Source organism: Conger conger, chromosome 5 (genome assembly GCF_963514075.1).
Source record: "Conger conger chromosome 5, fConCon1.1, whole genome shotgun sequence".
In the NCBI taxonomy this organism is placed as follows: Eukaryota; Metazoa; Chordata; class Actinopteri; order Anguilliformes; family Congridae; genus Conger; species Conger conger.
In genome coordinates, this window is record NC_083764.1 from 38601493 (window position 1) to 38625640 (window position 24148).

The window sequence follows — 24148 nt, forward strand, 5'->3', positions numbered from 1 at the left end:
CGATTGGACGCTGAGCTCAGGACTGCATGCGCCACCGACGGTGTCGATGCATCCAGCAGATAGAAACGCACAAAGGCGCATGGCGAACTCCATGACGCCGCTGTACAAATGTCCTGCACACTGACCCCTTTAAAAAGTGCCCGAGAAGCTGCCATGCTTCGAGTAGAGTGGGCGCGAACCTCCGACAGAGGGGGCAAGCCCATACACTCATACGCCCAGTTGATTGCGTCAGTAAGCCAATGGGAAAATCTCTGTGCCGTAACAGGTTTTCCCTTAGCAGCAGCACCATAACAGACAAACAGCTGATCTGCTTGTCGAATAGGCTGCGAACGTCGTACGTATATCGACAGAGCACGCACTGGGCAAAGTTTATGCAGCATAGCATCCTCCTCATCGTCATGAGGAGGGGGCTTGAAAGCCACCAGGTCCAATACCCGTGAGCGGAAGGACGTGGTGATTACCTTCGGGGTAAACGCAGGGTTCGGTCTCAGCACGACTCTGTCAGATCCTGAAAAGGAGAGACAGTCCGGGTGCACAGACAAGGCGCATAAATCGCTTACTCGCTTAGCAGAAACTAGCGCAGTAAGCAGCGCTACCTTAAGGGACAAAGCTCTCCACTCAACGCTCTCCAGCGGTTCGAAAGGAGGGCTGCACAAGGCTTTTAGTACCACCGTTAAGTCCCACTGCGGAACACGGGGTGGGGCCACGGGTTTCAGACGCCGGACGCCCTGGATAAAACGCTTTACCAGGGGGTGGGCAGCCACCGTAGAGCCACTATAGCCAGTATGGCACGCAGAAATTGCGAAGACATACCCCCTTAACGTGGACAAAGATAACCCCTTATCAAGTAGGCTCTGCACAAAGTTGAGCACTACGGATACAGGGCACACCAGGGGGTCCTGAGAGCGTTCGAGACACCAAGTCTCGAAGGCCTCCCATCTGCCTTTATAAGCCATTGTAGTTGAGATAGCGCGAGCATGCTGTATAGTATTTACAGCTGCCTCGCTCAATCCCATGTTCACGAGCCTGCTCCTAACAGGGGCCAAGCCGTGAGGCGCAGCCTGCTTGGGTGGGGATGAAAAATGGTCCCCGCCCCCTGAGACAGGAGGTCCCGGCGCTGGGGAAGTCGCCACGGGACGTCGGTCAGCAGCAGGGCTACATCGGCCATCCACTGTTTGTGCGGCCAATCTGGCGCGATCAAAATCAGGGGTTTCCTCTCCTCTCTCGCTTTGGCTAGTACCTGCGGTACCAGACCAAAGGGAGGGAAGGCATAAAGGAGGCCCTTGGGCCAGCAATGGGCTAGCGCGTCCACTCCCAGTGGGGGCGAGCCGGTTGCTGTCATCGCAAACCATAATGGGCAATGCGCATTCTGTCGGGAGGCGAATAAATCCACTATCGCTTTCCCAAAGCGTGACCACACCTCCGCTACCACGAGTGGGTGAAGACACCACTCTAGGGGGGAGGGACCGCCCCGAGACAAGAGGTCTGCGCCGCAGTTCAGCTGCCCCGGGACGTAGAGCGCCCGTAAGGAGCGAACTCGCGGGTATGCCCAAGTCCAGATCCTCACCGCCAGCCGGTGTAGATGTGGACATTTGGTGCCGCCCTGTCGGTTTACGTAAGCGACTGTCGCTTTGTTGTCGCTTCTGATTAGAACGTGTCTGCCCCGAAGAAGGGGTTCGAAACGTTGTAATGCAAGCCATACTGCTGTGATCTCCAGCACATTGATATGAGGCAGAGGAGGGTTCCACAACCCGCTCGCCATCATTCCATTGCAGACCGCCCCCCACCCCTTGGTGGAGGCGTCTGTGTATACAGGGACATGAGTGGAGATAGCGCCCATTGGCACACCGACACTCAGCATTCGCCCATCTCGCCAGTGCGAGAGTGCTCTCACAACCGACTGCGGAATGCGAAACAGCTTTGCGCGGTCTCTCATTGGATCGAAATGCATTCGCTTGAGCCAGAGTTGCACCGGTCTCATGCGTAGCAATCCCAACGGAACCACGGCGATTGCTGCCGCCATTAAACCCAACAGGCGCATAATCGTGATTCCACTGATGCAGCGACCTGGGAGAAATCGGCAAGCGTGGCCTCTCAGGGAAGCAATTCTCTCCTGAGAGAGACGCGCCGTCATTGACAATGAGTTCAGCCGGAGCCCTAGGTACTGAACACACTGGCTCGGGGTGAAAACACTCTTGTCGCGGTTGATGGTGAAACCCAATCCTTCGATGTGGGTTATCAGCATCTCTGTGTGTTTCGCAGCCAACTCCCTGGAAGGGGCTAACACAAGCCAGTCGTCCAGATACGTTAAAACACGTATGCCCTGTTGTCGCAACGGGGCGATAGCAGCCCCCCACCATTTCGAAGGTGCGGGGTGCCAGGGACAGACCGAATGGGAGTTTGGTAAATTCGTACGCTCTTCCCAGAAAAGCGAAACGAAGGTACTGCCAATGGCGCTGTACAATGTTCACATGGAAGTAAGCGTCTTTTAAATCTACGAGCGTGAACCAGTCCCCTTGGCTGATTGAGCTCATTACGCGCTTGTGCGTTAGCATCTGAAAACGTCGTTTCACCAAATGACGGTTCAGAGCTCGCAGGTCCAGTATTGGTCTCACACCGCCGTCTTTCTTTGGAACGAGAAAATAAAGGGAATAAAACCCTCGCATTTCGTCGTGTTTGGGGACTAGGCGGATCGCGCTTTTTGCCAAGAGAGTCTCTATCTCTTGGGAAAGTGCGCTGTTTAGATGCAGGGGCATATTCGTTTCCCTTACTCCTACAAAAGGAGGAGGGGGGACAGCGAACTGTAACGCGTAGCCCGCTCTGATTACAGTACTGAGCCATGGCGTCAGCGTGCTTCTGAGTCCAAGCACAAAGGTTGAACGCGGACCTGGTTGAAAGCAGTGCAGACTGTACCACGGGCTTCTGAATCTGCAGAAGCCCGGCTCTTAAGTGGGGGCGGGGTCGAATTCGAGCCAGCGACCTGGTGCTTATCTGTGATAGGCCGACGTAGAGTCCTGGCCAGCTTCGATTCTGAGCCGGCGAGGACTCCAATACTGCCTGAATGTCGGGGAAAAAGGCCCCTTTTGACTGAGAAATCACCAAGCGCTGATGCCAGCTTTGAGGCAGAGGGCAAGGGAAATGTTTGTGTAACAATAGGGGGAGTGTGCTTCGTGACTGTAAGGGCGAAACTCGCTCCCGAGTAGGCGCTAGTAAAGTCAGTGATACAGGAGGGGTGTCCGGTCCACTCGACTGGATCGCCTCTATGACACTCTCCCGCGGAGATTCAGGAACGCTTCTGGGCTTTCGATTGAGGCGGGTGAGCCCTGGGTGCAGCAGGGTTGAACGGCTTCGTCCAAGCCTTGCCGCTAGCAATAGTGGTAGCGTCTCTACGGCCACCGGGCTGCTCCTCAATTGAGCGCCGGGCTGACGACACAGGAGTGCGGCGAGTCTTAGATCACGAACGGCGATCCTGGCGTCTTGCATCTGAAGCAAGAGGCAGGTGCTTCTGCAGAGTGGGTCTCTCCTCATCCAGTCGCTTAAACCTCGCTATCGCTTCGGTCACCGCTGGACCGAAGAGACCGTCGAGAGAGACTGGGGCATCGAGGAGGGGGACCTTGTCCGCTTCAGGGAGTGCCGAGTTCGCTAGCCATAAGTGCCGGAGAGAGGCTACACTCCAGCCCATAATCCGTCCAAAATCCTGTGCCAACCCCTGGGTGAGGTGCAGGATTGCGCCCGCGTTCTTCCTCAGCTCGGCAGAAACATCATCTGCGAGGGAGGAAGTAAGGGACTCGATCAAGTTCGTCTGTGCTATCGCTAGGATAGCAAGATTGTTCATTGCATCGGCGCCTTGGGAACCGCAGATAAACAAACGTTCAGACAAGGCAGCTGATATCTGCCCAGACCGAGTGGGAAGGTTAGGCTTCCTTGCGCTCCACCTTGCTGTGGGGGCGAGGAGATGAGTAGCCAAGGAATCTTCGAGTCGCGGAACCCCCTCCGTCTGAAGCTTTTGTCGGCCTGACACCACCGTGAAAGGCGAAAAAGACACTACCGGGGCTTTCGTAGAGAAAGGCTTATCCCAGGTTAGCTGCACGTAGTGCTGCACAGACGGGCAGACGGGGGTCGGTTGCACACCGTGCCTCGGTGTGTCGCGCCTGTACACTGGAGCCACCAGCTGGTTTACAGGCGCTGCAGGAGGAGGGGGCCAGGGGAGCTCCGCTCTGGTCGCCGCCGCTTTCATCACGACCGGAAAGTCTTTCAACAGGGAGGGGTGGTGCTCCAACTCACCCGTCGCCGTTGGGATAGCGACAGAGCCGGAAGGCTCCAAACTGTAGTCTGGAAGCATCTCCAGATCACTAGAGTGGAGAAGGAGGTCGTCGTCCTCGTCCCCAGAGCTGTTAGCGAGGGTCAGGAGCGCCTCTTCCAGATGGGCCGTGTCAGACGGAACCCTGCCATCGCGCAGGTTCGGTCTGTCCTCCTGAGAGTGCATGGCAAAAGGCTCCGGGAAGTCAGCCCAACTGGCGTCTTCGCGGTGCATGCTTGCCCGGCGCAGTAGCTCCTGCGCCCCGAGTGCAGCGCAGGCGGTGCAGGTCACCTTAGTTAAGGCCGCGAGAGCATGGGTCTCGCCGAGACACATAACGCAAGCAGTGTGAGGGTCCGTACCCTCCACGGCTGCGTCGCACCCTTGGCACCGCTTCATGGCGAATCTTCGAGCTCGACGTCGTCTAGCGAGGGCCTTTGAGTCGGGAAAAAAAGCTCCTTCCTCACAGCGGCGCGTTTCTGCTCGCAGACGAAGAACTTCGGCGTGGTAGAAACGTAAGTCTCCAGCTAGGTTGCTAACCTTGCGCTGAAAATTTGAGAAGAAAGAATGACGGCCTGCGATGTCGCTTATATAGCCACCGTATGTAAATTCGGTCGCTAAAGCGCATCTTTGCCCTGATTGGCCATCAAGATGGCGTTGCGTAGATCGTTTTCAGTCTCGAGATTGGATAAAATCCAATTCCCATAGAGCTTAAAGTGAAGCTAATAAAGAAATAGAACATATATATCAAACTTGATCAGTTTCTGGCATACTGCACAGCATAGTTAAGCATTCATAAGCATTTAGTAGATGCTCTTTTCCAGAATGACTTACACCGACTTACATTGTCCGGCAGGGACTGGCCTATAATCCTATGTGTTTTATCCTGCAATTGACATACCTTGTTGAAATATGCATGAGCGAAGCTTACGCAGTACGTACAACGTAGAGTCTGGTACAGAAGATTTAGCAAGCTGTGACAAGATGGCAGAGCAAACAGCTATGCAAACTTGGCTTACATTTCAAGTCCTTGCTAGCTAGAAGAAAGTAAGCACTTCAGACAACAGTGGAGATTGCATTAAAAAATATAATTCTTTTAATTTGAACACTGCATGTACTATACAATGCTTCTCTTTATGAATAGCTGGCAGGTTTTCTGGTAGCCCACAGATAGCTTGGTTAACAGATGAAGTGCAAATATTTGGCTATAATCCGCACAACCCTCTAAGTGAGCGTCAAAACCAAACCAAAAATACAAAAAGATGGATTCTGCACCTAAGCAACAGTTAACTCTGGTTCCAGTTTCTTTGTGACAAGTTAATTGGATCCAAAGAGGGAATCTGACTAAAGTTAGCTGCAGACATATGGCAGTATAGGTACCCTGCTTGGCTGACATCTGTTAATAACTTAATTGATAATGTGATTTTGCTTTCACCAACAATTTTAAATATTCTTCTTTTTTTACAGCCCAGTCCTCATCCTGTTGCTCTGCCTGCCAACACACCCAACAAATTAAATCAAGCATACATCAAAGCCAGTTGCTAAACGTTGCACACCATTGGCAAGAAACATATCATTCGACCCTGAAACTATAGCAAAACATTTTCTAATGGTTGCAAAACCATACATGATTAAGGTCATAAAATGATACATTTCCATTTCCATTGCTTTATATAGGTAACATATTGAAATGCGGGACCAATGTTGGCAAGGTTGGCAAAAACAATTGCCAACCTTATTAGCGTTATGCCAACATTGTGCCAACATTTGCAGGATTGCCTAAAATGAGCCAATCTTGCCAACGTTGTGCCAACATTGGCTGAACATTTGTAGTTTCCAAAACATTTGTCAACCTTGCCAACATTGTCTTGAAATTGCCAACCAAACTGACATTGGCCCTTGGTTTGCTACTTGGGTTCTATAGTTATATTCTCAGTTAATTGTTATTATTAACTTTATTTATACTGGGTAGGTTGACTGAGCACACATGCTCTTTTATAGTAATACACTGTTTATGTTAATGGTTAGGCAGTAGGCAAATACCTAGGTTAACTACCTCTGCTTGTCAAAAAAACAATAACAGGGTTTTCACCTGAATTTCTAGATCTACAGTACATCGCTAGACCTACCGTACATATCTAGCCAAGCAAAAACCCAGCAATATTTGGTTGGAAAGTGAAAGTTTTTCTAGCCGACTAGGAGGTGCCCAGGCTATATCCAATATCCAAATATCTCTCAATCCCAGATTTATAGCCCTCTAGACGTCTAGGTCAGACTGTATTCCGTCTTTTTCTCACTGGGCTAGTAGTACTAATCCATTCATTCCCTTTCGTTACCTCAAAATTAAAGCCCCTAACAAATGTAATAATCTCTAAATCAGCGTTATTTATATATACCAACATTTCTACATCTTCTTGTTACCTTTCCTGACAATAGTTGAGACCGCTTCAGGAAAGTTTAAACTGACTTTTAGAACGCGGTGATCTGAATTGTGAGGTACATTCCCCTCCAAAAGTATTGGAACATCAAGGTCAATTCCTTTGTTTTTGCTATACACTGAAGTGGTTAAAAGATGTACATGAGATGACAGATCTGAATTTCAGCTTTTATTTCCTTGTATTTATATCTAGATTTCTTAAACAACTTAAAACATATCTCCTTTTGTCAAAAATCAGACCACCCACTTTTTAGGTGAGCAAGTATTGGTATATGTGACTGATAGGTGTTTCTTGTTGCCCAAATGTGCCCTGTTAGATTGATTGGTTAAACAATAAATAGATTTGAATGTCTACTCTTGGTTTTAGTCTTCGTTTTTTTACATTACAAGGCATTTAGTAGACGCTTTTGTCCAGAGCTCTCATCCAGAGCGACGTACAACAAAGTGTTTGCCTGTGAAGGCTGCATTTGTGGTAGAAAAGATAAACCAAGACCAGAGAGCCAGAGAAAAGCAAGCCATTTTGAAGCTTAGAAAAGAGGGGAAATCAATCAGAGCCATTGCACAAGCATTGGGGATAGCTTGTACAACAACTTGGAATATCCTGAAAAACAAAGAAACCACTGGCGTACTGAGCAAGAAAAACCCCAAAACCTCAGTCAGTGACATCACAAACAGGACAGGGGTGAAGGTATCTCAATCAACCATCCGAAGAAGACTTATAGAGCAGCAATATAGAGCAATATACAACAAGATACAGACCACTCATCAGTTGTAAGGATTAGAAGGCAAGATTTCAAAGTGTGGAGGGTGTGAAAGAAGGGATCAGCTTGTGGAGTGAAGTATCATGGCTTTGGCTTGCATAGCTGATTCTGGAGTGGGCTCACTAGTCTTTATTAATGACGTAACTCGTGATGGTAGCAGAAGGATAAAGTCTACAAAAATATTCTTTCTGCCAACTTATGGAGAAATGCGTCTGAACTAATTGGGAAAAAACGTTATCATGCAGCAAGACTATGACCCAAAACACACTGCCAACACAACAAAGGATTTCATTAGGGAGAAAAAGTGGAAGGCTTTAGACTGGTCAAGTCCATCACCAGACCTTAACCCAACTGAGCATGCATTTCACCTCCTGGAGAGGAGATTGAAGGGAAACAATCTAATCGGGCTAACCAAGTTAGCTACGTATATGAAATAGGGCCCAGAAAACCCACAGTTAGCCCTTAGGTTAGCTAGCCCACCAACCCTGTAATCTTGCTTCGTATTACAGCCCTCAACTCCATATTCAGCATGGTTAGACCAGCTCAAGCTATATTTTGAAACAGGTGGTAGTTAATCATTTCATACTCGTCATAGCTGGATTTCCCACCAGGGGTGTTCGCATTCTGAGAAAAAGAGACAGAAATTGCACCCCTTATAAAGAAATCAGTTTTAGATGTAGAGATGTCCTTTTCAAGATTCAGTGGTTATTTTTGTCTTGAACTCTCTAATAGAGTAATAGATATGCAAATACAAAGTGGGGGTAGGATTTTATATTGGCCATGCATTACCCGACAGGTTGTTTTGGCCATTTTAACTCCAGTAGTTAAAGTATTTTCTTTATCCAGTAGAGGACAGTACAGGCTTTCCGATGCTATATGGCAGGCCTAATTCTAAACTTAAACCATTACTGCAGGCTCATTGTAAACAGCTGGAATGCTTGCTTTATGCAGCGTGGCACATGCTATCTTGCAATAAACAGCAGCAATAAAAATTATGAGCACTGAAAAATTTCACTCAATAATATTATTAATTTTAATTAATTAAAATATTTCAGAGCTGCAGTACGAAAACAGAAGAGAGAAGATTAGCCATTTACTCAGCTCTCAGTAATACCACCTGCTCCTCTGGGCTCGTGAGATTTCCTTTAAAACTCTTCCCATGAAATGTAGAGGCGAGGGAGGTTGATGGTAATGATAAATCAACTATGAATAAAAGCATGATGGGGCTGGGGGGCCAGGATAGGTGTTAAAATTAAATTTGGTCTGTAATGGTAGCCATAGTAACTGAAAATCAGAGAAGAGATATGAACTACTAGTGTGCTGTGATGAGTGTGTCCAGCTGAAGCCTGAGTGCTGTGCAGTGATGCATAGAGTAGCCATAGTGTCGCTGCATGTTGATGCAATTACACTTTTTTACAATTGGTTATACCCATGTCTCAATACTGTGCACATTTTTTCAAAACACTTTACCAACACGCAGCTTGGCACAACTGGACATCTTGCATATGAAATTCAGTAAGACTACCAAAACACTTCATATATGTCTCAATATTATTATTCCATTCTACCATAGCACTGGCTAAAAGTGTCATCATAAGATCACATAACAGAATGACTGAAATGACTGAGGTGGCATTACAAGATGCATAATTTATTCTTTGAAGCATATTTTTTTACATAAACCCAAGAACGGTATAAAATAAGAACGGTACTTTGTTTGCAATGTTATAAATTACATTTTAAAGGAATTAATCAATAATGCAGCAATATTCGTCAATATGCTTTATTTTTTCCATACAGTGGCAAAAAAATGTATGTGAACCCTTTGGAATTTCCTGGTTTTCCGCCATTTTCTGTCATAAAATGTGATCTCATATTCACATCAAAAGTCACAAGTATAGACAAACACAATGTACTGGAGTTAATAGCACACAAACAATTTTAATCTCTCATGTCTTTATTTAACACACCCATTAAACATGCAGTGTGGAAAAAGTAATTGAACCCTTGGATTTAATAACTGGTCGAACCTCCTTTGGCAGCAATAACCTCAAACAAGTGCTTCCGGTAGCTGCACAACGTTCAGGAGTAATTTTTAACCATTCTTCCTTACAGAACTGCTTCAGCTCAGCCATATTCTTAGCATGTTTGGTCATTCCACAGCATCCCTATTGGGTTAGGGTCTGGGCTCTGACTGGGCCATACCAAAAGCCACATTTTCTTTTTTTAACCCATTCTGTAGTATATTTACTTCGATGTTAAGGAACATTGTCCTCACCCAACTTCTACTGAGTTTCAGCTGGAGGACAGCCACCCTGACATTATCCTGTTGAATACCTTGATAAACTTGGCTATTAATTTTCCTCTCAATAATGGCAAGCAGTGTCCAGGCCCTCAGGTAGCAAAGCAGCCACAAAGCAGGATGCTCCCTCCATCGTACTTCACCGTTCCTCCCAAACAATTCAACCTTTTTACCTCATTGAGCATTCTGCTTTGTGCCTTTGGAGTCATCTTGGCTGGGTGCTCACTTCTATGGAGAGTAGCCAGAGTACTAAATCATCTCCATTTACGGACAATTTGTCTAACTGATGAATATCAAAACTCTTTGAGATTACTTTGTAACCCTTGCCAGCTTCATGCAAATCACCAATTCTTGATTGTACGTTTTCTAAGATCTCTTTTTTGCAAGGCACAGTTCACATCAGAAGATAATTCTTGTGAATAGCAAACTCAAAATGTATGACTTAGTAGCTCTAACCCCGACCTCCAATCGTTTCATTGATTGGACTCCAGGTTTGCTAACTCCTGACTCCAATTAGCTTTTGTCGAAGTCATTAGCCTTACGGTTCACATACTTTTTCCAACCTATACTGTGAATGTTTGAATGATGTATTCAATATGGAAAACAACAATACAATAATTTTGTGTTATTTGTTAAAACAGATTGTATTTGTTCATTATTGTAACTTAGATGAAAATCTGACCATATTTTAAGACAAATGTATACATAAATGTATACAGGTAGTTCTAAAGGGTTCACCTATTTTTTCTTGCCACTTTCCATATACAGTAGTACCCTAATTCCAAAATGCCAACACCAAATGGAGACACACAATATACAAGATGAAACACAAAATGAAACCACAATTCCAATGCCACAGTAGGAAAAAAACAAACACATACTCTACACTCAATTAGTACTTTATTAGGTAGACCTGTACACCAGCTTGTTAATGCAAATATTTAGTCAGCCAAGACGGAAGAAATGTGATTTAAATAACTTTGACTGTGGAATGATTGGTGGTGCCATACAGGGTGGTTTTGAATGGTGCGAAAAGCAAAAAACATCTGTGGGAAAAAGACGTCAGAGGAGAATGGCCACACTGGCCAAAGCTAACAGGAAGGTGACAGTAATGCAAGTAACCACACATTACAGCAGTGGTATGCAGAAGAGCATCTCTGAACACACAACGCATCACAACTCTAAGTGGATAGGCTTCAGCAGCATGAATAACTTCTGTTTTCATAAAAACTTGGTACGAGTCACATACGCGATCCATTTCAGCAGCAGATCCATACAGTGACATGGTAATAATGCTCCAATGTGACATTGTGGTGGGGAAGCTGTTGCTAATGAGGAACTACAAACGCAACGCAAAAAATCTTTGGGTATTTTGGGGGGACTTTCTAAAAACACTGAATTTAAAAATCTAATGCAGAAAATGTGATATCTATATAATATCACATTACATAAAAATGGCTATTTATATTTTAGTCTTGATGATCTACTTCCCAATAAAATTTGATTTGTCCTCTTCCCACACATAGTGTTGCCCTGCATAGCAGAATCGCAAGAATCAATTGAATCTTTCATCATGACAATGGTCCCAAGCAGACCTCAAAATTAACCAAGAAATGGTGAAATGACCACACGATTACAGTTTTGTATCAGTCTCCAGAATCAAACCCAATTGCAAATTTAAACTGAAGAGGGCTGTCCAGTATGGAGGAAATTCCAAAAATATAAAATTAGAAATCAATAAATGTTGCAATAAATACATACAGTCCTCACCAAAAGTATTGGAACACCAAGGCCAATTCCTTTGTTTTTGCAATACACTGAATTAATTTGGGGTTGAGATGAAAAGATCAACAAGACAAGACACAAGTTCAAAATTTCAGCTTTTATTTCCTGGTATTTACACCTAGATGTGTTAAACTACTTAGAACATAGCACCTTTGGTATCAGATCACCCAATTTTTAGGTGAGAAAAAGTATTGGAACAGGGAGTATTTAAGTATCTGAGAACTGAAGTATAATTGAGCACTTTGTCTTATTATTTATCTTATACTTTTTGTTTGTCTTAATCAAGGGTGAATGATTTTGGTGGGCAGAGTATGTAAACAACTTCACTTATATTTTATAGTACACAAAATCTCTGGTGTACACACACACACACACACAAGTATACACACAATCAATCACTCTATTGGAAAGTAAGTGCTCACAACAAAATCCAATTCTGTTCAGGTTTTTTTAAGGTGAAGTGGGAGCAAGACAAATGCCTTTTAATTTACAATCATTTATCTTCCCCTTTTCCTACTGCGTTCTTTGTGATTCTCACGCTGAGTAATAGACGAGTTGTTCCCAGTCTAATGAAATGTCCCGTTTCATGATGCCTGACATTGGCTGAGCTGCTACTTATAATGAGAATGAGGACACACGCTAAGCTGGCAGTACTCACACACACACACAGACACACACACATACACACATTTTGGCCCTGTACACCAGCAGATTAGATTTGAAATAAAACAACTTGCAGACTGTTATACACAAAGCACCTGATATGGATGTAATTACCCTCAAATTAAAGTTGACAGCTTTAATTTGGCAGGTTGGTGCACTCCAAACATTTCAAGCGTTCACGCATATGTAACCACCTGCAGACATACACATACACACACACACTGAAAAGGGACTACTGTGGGGGAAAAAAGCCTGCAGTGTAAAAATGATCAAGTCTACCTGTACAAGAAAACACTGCACGCAGTATTGGGATGTGCACTGATGCCTACATCCGCAGACAACAAAACAAAACTTACAGTGGGTATTGTGGTAATAGTAAAAAAACAATGCACCAGGGATCAAGGGAAGTGACATCAGACCACCCTGAGAGAGAGGAGCCACAAACACCGTCTGAGCAATAATGAGCCACCACATCAAGCAAGTCACAGACAAACAGTAATACACTCTAAAATCCCAAATGTCAATAGCAAACACTGTATGAAGAGCCACTAAACTGGAAGAAAAATAAGAAAATACAAAGGCAGCCGCAAACTGTGGAAGTGCTGACAGTACATGGTCAGATCATTAGATTTCCCTGGTTAGGCTTGAACAGCATGCAGTACCCTGTCTTTGGGCTGACATATTCTGTTAGCATCACCATCATCACTGGCATACAGTCACTTCACTTAGTTACTAATCTATACACATGATTATAATCCATATTCCTTAATTTAATGAATCAGAATCAGCTAACATAAATCTGAAGTTTGATATGAGAACAGCAGTGTGCTGTTGGAAGGGAGCTGGTGGATATTAACTCCAAGGACAAGAAGAGCCAAATAAAATGTGTAAGAAACACTTTCACTTCTGCTTCTCAAAGTCGCGAGGAATAGAGAACACCAGACTCTCAGTCAGTCTGTCGCCGTGTGCGGCTGTACCAGCAGCTCGTGTTCAACATTAGCTCTAAACGGGTTGCTCAGTGAGCGCCACGGTCTCAGATCGTTTCCGGCCCGTGTCAGTGCCGGCTGGGGCTGGCAGCTATGCAGGGACAGCCGCCCCCCTGCTCAGCATGTCCACGGCTTTCAACTGCGCTCTGAAAAGAAGCAGCTGGCTGGCAGTTGCGTGTTTCAGAGAGCTGCAGTTTTCAGTTTGCAGTCTTCACCCTACACTCTCCACTTTCCCTGTCTCTCTCATAGAGGGCTCTGTCACCATCATTACTCTTAACATTGTGGCCAGTAGAGACTGTGGTGGGCTGGTGTGGTTAGGGCACCATCTGCAGGTGGAGAGGGACCGGCATGCAACCACAGCTGCAGGCAATTTAATAATCATTACTAAACCTTTATCTGATTTACCTGCAGTCAGATGGAGCTGAGGCTAGAGAGGCACATGGGAATGGCTTGTGGACACCTACCCTCCCTGTTCCCCCTGTGTGTTCTGTTTGGTTTGTTTTTTATTTTGTTTTGTGTGTTAAAATGAAGACCGTGTGCATTGTGCAATTTGGACAGAGTGGTTTGTGAGAGAGCAAGCTTGGAACACATTATAAAGACACTAACAGTAACGTCTTGTTTCCTAACTCCGTCCATTATCTTAACCTGCTTATCCTGAACAGGGTCACAGGGGCGCTGGAGCCTGTTCCAGCATACATTGGGTGAAAGGCAGAAATACACCCTGGACAGGTCGCCAGTCCATCGCAGGGCACACACACCATTCACTCACACACTCATACCCACAGGCCGGGGGAAACCCATGCGAACACGGGGAGGTCCCGGCCAATCAGGACTTGAACCCAGGACCTCCTTGCTGTGAGGCGGCAGTGCTACCCTGCTCTGCACCATCCGTGCCGCCATGTTTCCTAACTACTGTACAGAATAATGTTTCCATTCATTTTGATTTGCAGTAGCTTTTGGTTTTTGGGGAAAAGCATCACTGTTAATATTATATCATATCATTATCATTATTGCACCTATTCAATTGTGAAGGTGTGCCCTACATGACTCATACCATTTTATGTAACTACTTTTATCCTGCCCAGATGCCATTCAAAAAAGCTTTTGAATTGTCGCCCATAAACTGGTTTACATTTGGCTCTGCTGCCCTCCAGTGACTGCTGGCAGTGGTGCACACTCTAAAACCCTCACATATACTCATGAAGTGAGTTCCTGTTAACTTGTATTTATAAACCAACTGCATTCACTTCAAAATTTCCAGACATAGAGTATACATCCAGACTGACAATATGGTGGTCTCCCTGTTACATCTCTTCAAGTCAAAGATTCTTTGGCCATAGTTTGCCACAGGGGGAGGATGAATACTTGTCTTTGGCTGATTTTTATCTGGTTTAATACAGCAAAATAAATAATCACTTAAAATATGCATTTATTTCTCTTGTAATTCAACAAAATTGGACAATTTTGGAAGGGAGTGAATAATACCTTCGTAAGACATACTTCCTGTATGTGAGAAAGGAGTGACAAAAGGCCAGCCAAGAGAAGTCAGGCTATGTCACTCACCAAGACATCGGCTAGCCAAATTGCAGGTAGTTCACATCCTCAGTGTGCCAGGCGAAGGTGTTCTTCCACATGCCGAAGAACAAGCAGGGCATGTTGAGCCCCTTGATGATAATGCTGCTCGCCTGCCTACCACATCAAGCACAGGTTGTCAATATTTCACTGCTATGTTCTAACACAGTAGGGAACACAAACTGACAGCTATCCTAACTACATTTTCATGTACTTGCTTTCATGGCTTACAACAAGGATCCTCAATCTTATCCAGAAAGGGCCAGTGTGGGTGCAGGCTTTAGTTCCAACCAAGCAGTTCCACCACACCTGATTCCTAGTAATATAAATTCATTACATTACATTACATTATTGGCATTTGGCAGACGCTCTTATCCAGAGCGACGTACAACAAAGTGCATACCCATAACCAGGGATAAGTTCGCTGAAAGACCCTAGAGGTAAGTACAATTTCAACTGCTACCTGTACAACAAAGATAAGGACAAGGGCCTTTTTTTTTTTTTTTTTTTTTGAACAAACAAACAAACAAACAGAGCAAAAGTCACCAAAGTTAACTATCCAAACACTGCTTACCTAGCCAACTAAAAATACACAAAAAAACACAAAGCAAGTCACAGAGACAACAATTAAGGTTCACAGGGAGGTAGGGAGGGATGGGGAGAGGTGCTGCTTGAAGAGGTGCGTCTTCAGCTTGCGCTTGAAGGTGGGGAGAGATTCTATAGTTCTGACCTCAACGGGGAGTTCGTTCCACCACCGTGGAGCCAGAACAGACAGTAGTCGTGAGCGTGAGGTGGAGGTTCTGAGAGGGGGAGGTGCCAAGCGGCCTGTGGAGGCTGAACGAAGAGGTCTGGCAGGGGTGTAGGGTCTGATGATTTTTTGCAGATAAGCTGGGGAAGACCCTTTAACTGCTTGGAAGGCTAGCACCAATGTTTTGAATTTGATGCGAGCCATGACAGGCAGCCAGTGGAGGGAAGTAAGCAGGGGGGTGACGTGTGAGTATTTGGGGAGGTTGAAGACCAGACGAGCTGCTGCATTCTGGATGAGTTGGAGGGGTCTGATGGCGGACGCTGGGAGGCCAGCCAAGAGGGAATTGCAGTAGTCCAGGCGGGACAGAACCATCGCTTGGACCAGGAGCTGGGTCGAGTAGGGGGTGATATAAACTCAATAAGAGATGCTCAATTAAATATTTAATAGTAATTGTTTGTAAAAGCAGAGATAGTTACAGTCCCCTCCAAAACTATTGGATGGAACAGCAAGGCCAATTTCTTTGTTTTTGTAATACACTGAGACAGAATTTCATCTTTTATTTTCTCTTCGGGCGGGGGTCAATCTCATAAGGTGAAATGCATGCTCAATTGGATTAAGGTCTGGTGAGTGTGATTCCAAAGACAAAATAAACCAGTACAACATATGACACCAACATGTCCCCACCACACCTGTGTGTTTTCTACCAAAAGGGCACCCTAATAACTTGGCTGATGCTGACTTGATGTGTACCACACTGGTCTGTGCATCAGCCAGGCTTGCACCCGAGAATGACTCCTGCTTTAAGTGTGTGTTGCGTGAGACCTATTGTAGACTCGGAAATTGATAAACATTTATCCAGCACTGCACAACATGCATCCCGTATAGATTTATCTTGAGTTGTGGCCGGGTCATGGGCCCCCCTCAACCCCCCATCATTGGCAAAGAAAAAAGAAAGACCGAATGAAACCTTTTTAACAAATGGCCATTTGCCATAATAAATTAAATACACGAATTAGAATACAACTGAAAATAAAGTAAAGCAACTGCCGGGATTACTAGTCTACCGTCTAAAACTACATGTTCTATAATGCATCAGGACAGGTTGGCGGGTTTGCAACAGCAGCAATTTAAGGACTAGTGCTTCACTTTTTTTTGTTGAAGTAGAAATCGCTAGCCACATTGTTTGAAGACATTTGGGAAACAAATCCTCCAACGGATGCTACTGCTAGCTACTTACAAAAGGAGTGAGTGATTACACTGTTTTGTTGCTTCGTATTGCCGAAAAAGGTCTCAGCCAACCCAAAGCGGCGGATAAACGCTCATTCCAAGCTGGCTCGTATCAAATTCCAGAAGCTAAACAGCGGCTTGAATATTGAAACAAATGTTTTGCTTTGTATGCAGGTTGTTTGCATCTAATATGACCACACGTAATGGCACTGATTTCATAGCGTGAGGGTGTGCTAATTGGCAAATTGGCTTGCCAAAACTTTTACTTTTAAAAACACGCAGCTAGGGGTCGCCATGAGATCGTCGTAGTGCTGTCCTCTGAGATTGTGGAATATCACGTTAACTTTTGCCATTGTTTTTCAAGTAGCCTATATTAAACAATTTTGGATATGGCTATATAGTGGTGCTGTTTGGTGTCTTGTAATGCAACAATTCTCTGAATAATGTCACCGTTTCAACTGCTGGCTGACTCACTATTAAATTAAGTGAATTTTCACAAAATAGGCTTAACTCAGGCAATGTTCTCAAATTGCCCCCAGTAGCATCCAGGTTATAGGCCGTTTGCATGCAGACCTCACGAGAGGTTGATTTACCATTCCTGCACATGCACCTGGTTGTGGCAGTTATCCTACTGTATCCTTATCCTCACTTTATTGCAATATTACATTTAGTCATATCATTAAAACGCCCGGACGGAATCCGCGGCCGCAGAACTCCGCGGAAATCCCGCCGAATTCGAGCGTTGTGAAAAGTTGACAGTCTCCAACTCTCTCGCGCTTGTGTGATGGCAGCCATGCTTCACTGCATGAAAAGACAACCTCAAATAATTGCTTTGTAGTGACAGAAACCATGTCAAAGTTTACGACTGAGGAGCTAAGGAGGCGTCATTTGTCGATAAAGGGACAGGGTAAATGAATTTGCCAATAATTTATATGAGGATGGAGGGGTTGTTCTGCAAAGTTTGCCAGCATTCTGTGGATTACCACCGGCAACAGATGGTGGTAGAGCATCTGAAGTCCCTTTGCCGCAAAAACAAAAAGGCGAGTTGTTCAGTTAAGCGCCCTGTCACTTGGGCTGCTTGATATCATCCTGAATTCATTCAGAATTTGTCACGAAGTTTAAGTTCACTAACGTTTGACAAATTCGCCATTTTACCGATCGCTATTTCTGACAGAAATTCTGTCATTTTATTTGGGTGCTACCTATTATTAGCGTTGATGACAGGTAACGTTATTGCTGGAAATAACATTTCCAAACTAAGCAGAGAAAAGCGAGTCGTGAAAAGTCCGACGTTAAATGTTTGCTTTGTGTTTGTAATGTCGCATTAGTTCACCGTTCTGGGTAAGGATGAAGTTTTCCTTGATTTAGCTTATGTGTTAACCAACTCGCTCTTTCCCTCTCTGCAGTAAAAACCTGTAGTATTTGATATGCCCTGTAAATTGTTTTTGGGTGGGTGATTGCTCCTGTGAAAGAGGGTACAGGGGTTGAGCACTGACGTATGCATATGATGAATTCTTAAATATTACACTAATATTACAGAACAAAAATAATCTAGCACCTTTTGTGTTACTACTTTTGTATTACCTTCAACACATTTTGGATTAAAGTTATTACTTTTAATGCTACAAATGTATGTATGTTAAATGTAATATTGCAATAAAGTGAGGATAAGGATACAGGAGGATAACTGCCACAACCAGGTGCATGTGCAGGAATGATAAATCAACCTCTCGAGGTCTGCATGCAAACGGCCTATAACCTGGATGCTACTGGGGGCAATTTGTTGAGAACATTGCCTGAGTTAAGCCTATTTTGTGAAAATTCACTTCATTTAATAGTGAGTCAGCCAGCAGTTGAAACGGTGACATTATTCAGAGAATTGTTGCATTACAAGACACCAAACAGCACCACTATATAGCCATATCCAAAGTTGTTTAACCTCCTAAGACCCGCACTCTTTTTTGGTATGCATTTTTAATTTCTCTTTGCTATTTGGGCTTATTGGGACCTGATACGTATAAAAACTAAGCATCATCTTTTGACATGATGTAGTTTTTGAGAAAAATGATGTCCACATATGTGGACTCTCGGTCTGAATTCCCATAGAACACAATAAAGTCACCACTGTGTAATAAAGTGCAAAACTCTTTATTTCCACCCTTTGTTCAGAACACACATATGAACAATGAACAATTTTGAACAATGAACATGTTCAAAAATATCAGTGCATATATCAGTAAACATATCACAGTGCAAAAAAGTAAACACAAGTCACATACTTACGTGTTTGAAGTGCTGCAAACAGTTGCAGGAAGACATCTGTAACAAAATATAAAACATCCCCAAAAACATAGGTCATTTACTTACACTCAAACTAGGAATGCCCTTATTTCTATAGGAACATGTTCACATCTATGTGTGAAAGGCTGTGTATCAAATTGCAAAAAAACTAAAGGGGAAACAACAATTTGTCCCTTCTGGCACAGTCGCATCTGGCTCGTTTGAAGTGCTGAACAAAATATAAAACATCTATCCTGCCAAAAAAGATCGCAACTGTTACACAGCCTTTCACATGTGTAAGGCTGTGTAACAGTTGCGATCCGCTTGCAAGCACAGGAACACTTGCATGTGACACACCGCACTCGGGTTCTCCCAGAACAGCCTGACGCTCTGCAGCGAGCAGCATTCTTCAGGCTGATCACCTCTGGAAGATGTGCATTAGCCCTCCTGCTGACTGAGATATGGGGCACTGCCCTCACTGGACGTCTTTTCCCTTGTTCCGGAAGGTCTGCGTCGTCTGCCGGTTTCCGAAAGGTCAGAGTCGTCTTCTCCGATGTCATGCTGGGCCAAGAAGGTCTGAGCCACTTCCGTACGAAACTCGAGGAACTGCATGATGCTCTTCTTTGGTGTACCACATGCAGCAAGATCTTTGCGGTACAAGGCCCCTGCACCATGACTGTCCTCCCAATTTGTTTTTTTAATGCTCCATAGACATCCACACAGCCCACAACTCACACAATCACACATACACACTACACGCTCACACCTAGCACTGGGGGAGGAGCGGTGGGAGGCGGTGGGGGGGGCTGGTGGGTGCCGGCGGTGGGCGTCCCCGCGCTCCCCGGGCCCCCCCCCCCCCCTCGCCCCCCCGCTCCCCACCGGAGCCCCGGCCCCCAGGCGGGCGAGGCGGCGCCCCCCCCCCTCGCCCCCCCGCTCCCCGCCCCGCCCGTCTCTGCGGGGCCTGGGGGTTCGCCGTCCGGGCGCCGCGGGGGGCGCCGCCTCGCCCGCCTGGGGGCCGGGGCTCCGGTGGGCGCTGCTGTGGCGCGCGTGGGGGGGCCCCCCCCCGGGGGCCGGCACGGATGCCGGTCCGGCTTGTTGTGGTGGGCTGGGCCCTGGGGGCCCGGCTGCCCCGGCCCGCCCCTGGGCCCCGCGCCCCGGGGGGTGGCGTTCCCGTCTGCCTGCCCCCGCCACCGGCCCCGCGTGGTCGGGCTTGTGGCCGCCTGGGGGCGGGGGCCCCGGGGCCCGGCCGGGGTGTGCGCGGGGGGCCCGATGCTTGGGGGCCACTGGTTGGCGGGGCCAGCCGTGCCCTGTCGCGCCCCTCACGTCCACCAACGTTCCACAGGAAGTGACAAACCTGCTCACGCCCACATACATGCGCGTATACACACATACCACTTTAGTGAATATTTGGTTCATCTTGATGCTAACCTCTTCTCTTGTTACAGCCAAGTCTTTAGTGTTGTAGTTGTCTTTGTACTGTCTTGAACGTATGTCTTGTTATGTTTGGTGTCTCTCCCCATCACTTGTGTCCCCCTCCCTTCCCCTCTCCTATGCCACTCCCCCCCCCCCCCCCCCCTCAATCTGCGGCGTGGGGGAGGAGAGCAGTAACAGCCTACTCAGGGAAGAAGACGAAGACTTGCTACTCCACCCCCCCCCCCCCCATCTCATATCCCATCCCCATATGCCTAAATAAAGTATGAAATAAGCAACAGGGGGAACATCTGACACCTCTGGAAGAATACAAGGGTACCAATACTCCCCTGTTATAGATCAAACTGGCCCCAAAACACACGGCACCCAGATCAATCATACTGCTTGCCCAAGATACCGACCGGGGACACAAAAAAAAAAAAAAAAAAAAAAAAAGATCTTTGCGGTACAGTAGCCAGCTGTTGGCTAAAGCCAGATCTGTGAAGTTCATTAGCATCCGCAATGTCCACTTCTTAGTACGGACGCTCATGCGATAATAGCTCATCATCCGGTCTACCAAGTCAACCCCACCCATCTTGGAGTTGTATTCACGGATGACGCTTGGTCGCGAGATGTTCACATATTGTTTCTGTTTCTTGGCTGTGTACCATGAACAGCAGACATCATCAGTACCGGTTTATTGTCGTACCACTTCACCACGGACATCTTTCCATCTTCAGTAGTAACCTCTGCTGAGGTACCTCTTCCGTCCTTTTTCATCGTCTTGTCGGTTGGCAGCTTCTGCACTGCTTCAGCAATCCGATTCTTCATAACTGTCCCAGTCACGTACACCTCCTTCTCCATCATTCGTTCCACACATTGGGTGGTTGTGAAGAACCGGTCACAGTACACATTTGTACCAGGATGCAGAGTTTGACACAGACGAGCGATGACCAAGCTTCCCAAACCCAGACTCTCTGGTTCTTCGACCTGCTCAAGCAGTGCATTTGCACCTTGGTACACGTCAAAGTCCAGCACAGTGCCATCTGCTGTAGCACAAACAAAGTTCTTCATGCCAACTGGGTTTGGCTTCATTGGCAGATATTGCCGATACGGACCGGCTCGGGTAAATGGGATCATCTTCTCGTCGATAGAGACATATTCGGGTGGAGCCTGAGACCTGCAGCCTTTCAGAACACGATACAGAATTTGTCGCTCTCCTTCTGGTCTTCTGGAACGTCATCATCAATGACCACTTTTAGTGATACCATCAGTCTGAAAAATCTGTCGCGTCTGAATTTTTCAGTGATGGCAGGCATTCTCAGGCGTTTGGACCAGTACATCCTGGTTTGTGGGTATGGGACGCAGGACATCAAAATACAGGCACCAAAGAAATGATACATCTCGTCAACTGATGTGTTGAGTAGGTTCCCACTTCTACCCAGTGAGGTAGCATTAGAGCGATCTACAATCATTTGCATCAAGTCTTTATCTATATACTGTTCTACATAGTCCAGTGGGGTCCAACCTTCTCTGTCCTGCTCGGTTTCGTCCTCATGCTCAAACTGGACTAGGTTTGGCGTCAGCGGAGTAGCCCTCCAGCGCATTCTACGTCCTGCGGAACCAGAATCAGAATAAAATTAGGCCTTACTGCAAAGTAAGTTACACAGTTACCCATACAAGGAATTCACTGAGGTGTATTGGTGCATAACATTGTTGTTTCCGAGTGGACGGTTATACGAAATTTGAAGAAATAACATCTAGGCATGCCAAAATAAGAGCAAGTACCTTTCTTGGACTGGGTTGGGCTTGGTCCTGGTGTTGGCTCTTCAGGGCCATCGTTTGAGCCATCAGCCTCAATGTGCCCAGACCGACGGCGACGTCTGCGAGGGCGTGAACCTGTTGACAGATGTTGTAAATTAGCATCTTGCTACAAACATTGAATGGTGCTGTGTCTATTCATGGGTTTCATTTGTAGTCCAAGATCTGCCATTTTGAGGACCTACACAGGTGTATCATTTGTCTAATTGGCTCTATTGCATAGTATCATATGCAATCAATTCATTCAAAACACCTGTAGGTCCTCAACATGGCAGATCTGGGACTACAATGAAACCCATGAATTATGTCCTCCCAAGCCTTCACATAGCCCTGAGGCCCTAATTGCCCACTGATTGAGCACACAGCTGCATTCCATCTGCAATTAGATCCAGTGAAACAAATATCCACTGGGTCTTGGTTCACCATCATCTTCGTCACGGTGACGTTTACGTCCCCTGCTGGGCTCAGTGGGCTGTAGAATGGGGTCCTCATCCCCACTACTGTCCTCACTGCTGCTTGGCTCCCGTAGTGGGGGTTGATAATCAGCATCCAGCATGTCATCATCAATGTCTGATAAATCTTCTACCTCGGAGTTGTCTCCATCAATTGCCCCCAGCATCCGCTCTGCTGTTGACAGAGAAATACGCCCTGGAAATGAAAGCATGAGAAAATTCTAATAACAGTACTGTATAAAGAATCCATGTGGATTTATAAAACATGCTTCATCTGTTTGTAGCTATTTGTAGCTATTGTAAAGTATTATTTGCTACCAAAATCGTCCCAAACTACATTTGTAGTAGGCCCTGACTTTGTTGCTACCTAGCTAGCAGTTGTTTGTTTATGTTAGCTTGCTGCTAATATGCTAACCATTTTCAACAAAACTATGTCCCTCTGTACACATATGTGTACATCATGTTTAGCGGCCCAGTAGATCGTTTTTACATCGTAATTCTTGTCAAATTTACATGCCATGACAAACTTACAACACTTGTATGCATATCTGAACAAGAATAAGCCATGAAATCGGATTGGATTTTTTACCTGGTCGACGTTTCGGTCGGGAGCTCCCATCCAAACTTTCCTGTGTGCCGTCATCCATTTTCTCATCACATGTAGTGTGTTGTAATTCCTCCAACACCACTAGATGGCAGTGTAGGTATCCACGTATGTGTACATCGGGCCCCAGTTAAGCAGAATTAAGTATTATGGTTGTACAGCCCAAAATGTGGAGTCCACGCATGTGTACGCCAGGTCTTAATATAGGCTACTTCAAAAACAATGGCAAAAGTTAACGTGATATTCCACGATCTCATGGCGATCCCTAGCCAATTTGCCAATTAGCACACCCTCACGCTATGAAATCAGTGTCATTACATGTGGTCATATTAGATGCAAACAACCTGCATACAAAGCAAAACATTTGTTTCAATATTCAAGCCGCTGTTTAGCTTCTGGAATTTGATACGAGCCAGCTTGGAATGAGCGTTTATCCGCCGCTTTGGGTTGGCTGAGGCCTTTTTCGGCAATACGAAGCAACAAAACAGTGTAATCACTCACTCCTTTTGTAAGTAGCTAGCAGTAGCATCCATTGGAGGATTTGTTTCCCAAATGTCTTCAAACAATGTGGCTAGCGATTTTTACTTCAACAAAAAAAAGTGTAGCACTAGTAGTTTTAGACGGTAGACTAGTAATCCCGGCAGTTGCTTTACTTTATTTTCAGTTGTATTCTAATTTGTGTATTTAATTTATTATGGCAAATGGCCATTTGTTAAAAAGGTTTCATTTGGTCTTTCTTTTCAGTGTAACTTTTTTTGTGTTGAGTAATACAAAATTTCCTTTGACTACACATGGAGGTGTGT

General features: G+C 45.6%; 1 protein-coding gene across 1 annotated transcript; it reads right to left on the reverse strand.

Moving 5' to 3' along the window:
* Nucleotides 1-1102: 1102 nt before the first annotated feature.
* Nucleotides 1103-4696, reverse strand: LOC133128861 (uncharacterized; the record flags this gene model as incomplete). The annotated part of the gene is made up of 6 exons (XM_061242667.1): nucleotides 4285-4696; nucleotides 3580-3765; nucleotides 3292-3423; nucleotides 2888-3057; nucleotides 2358-2627; nucleotides 1103-2113 (listed from the first exon to the last, which is right to left on the reverse strand). Coding segments are annotated over exons 1-6 (2181 nt in total), but the record flags the coding sequence as incomplete, so codon positions are not given.
* Between the last annotated feature and the right edge of the window lie 19452 nt (nucleotides 4697-24148).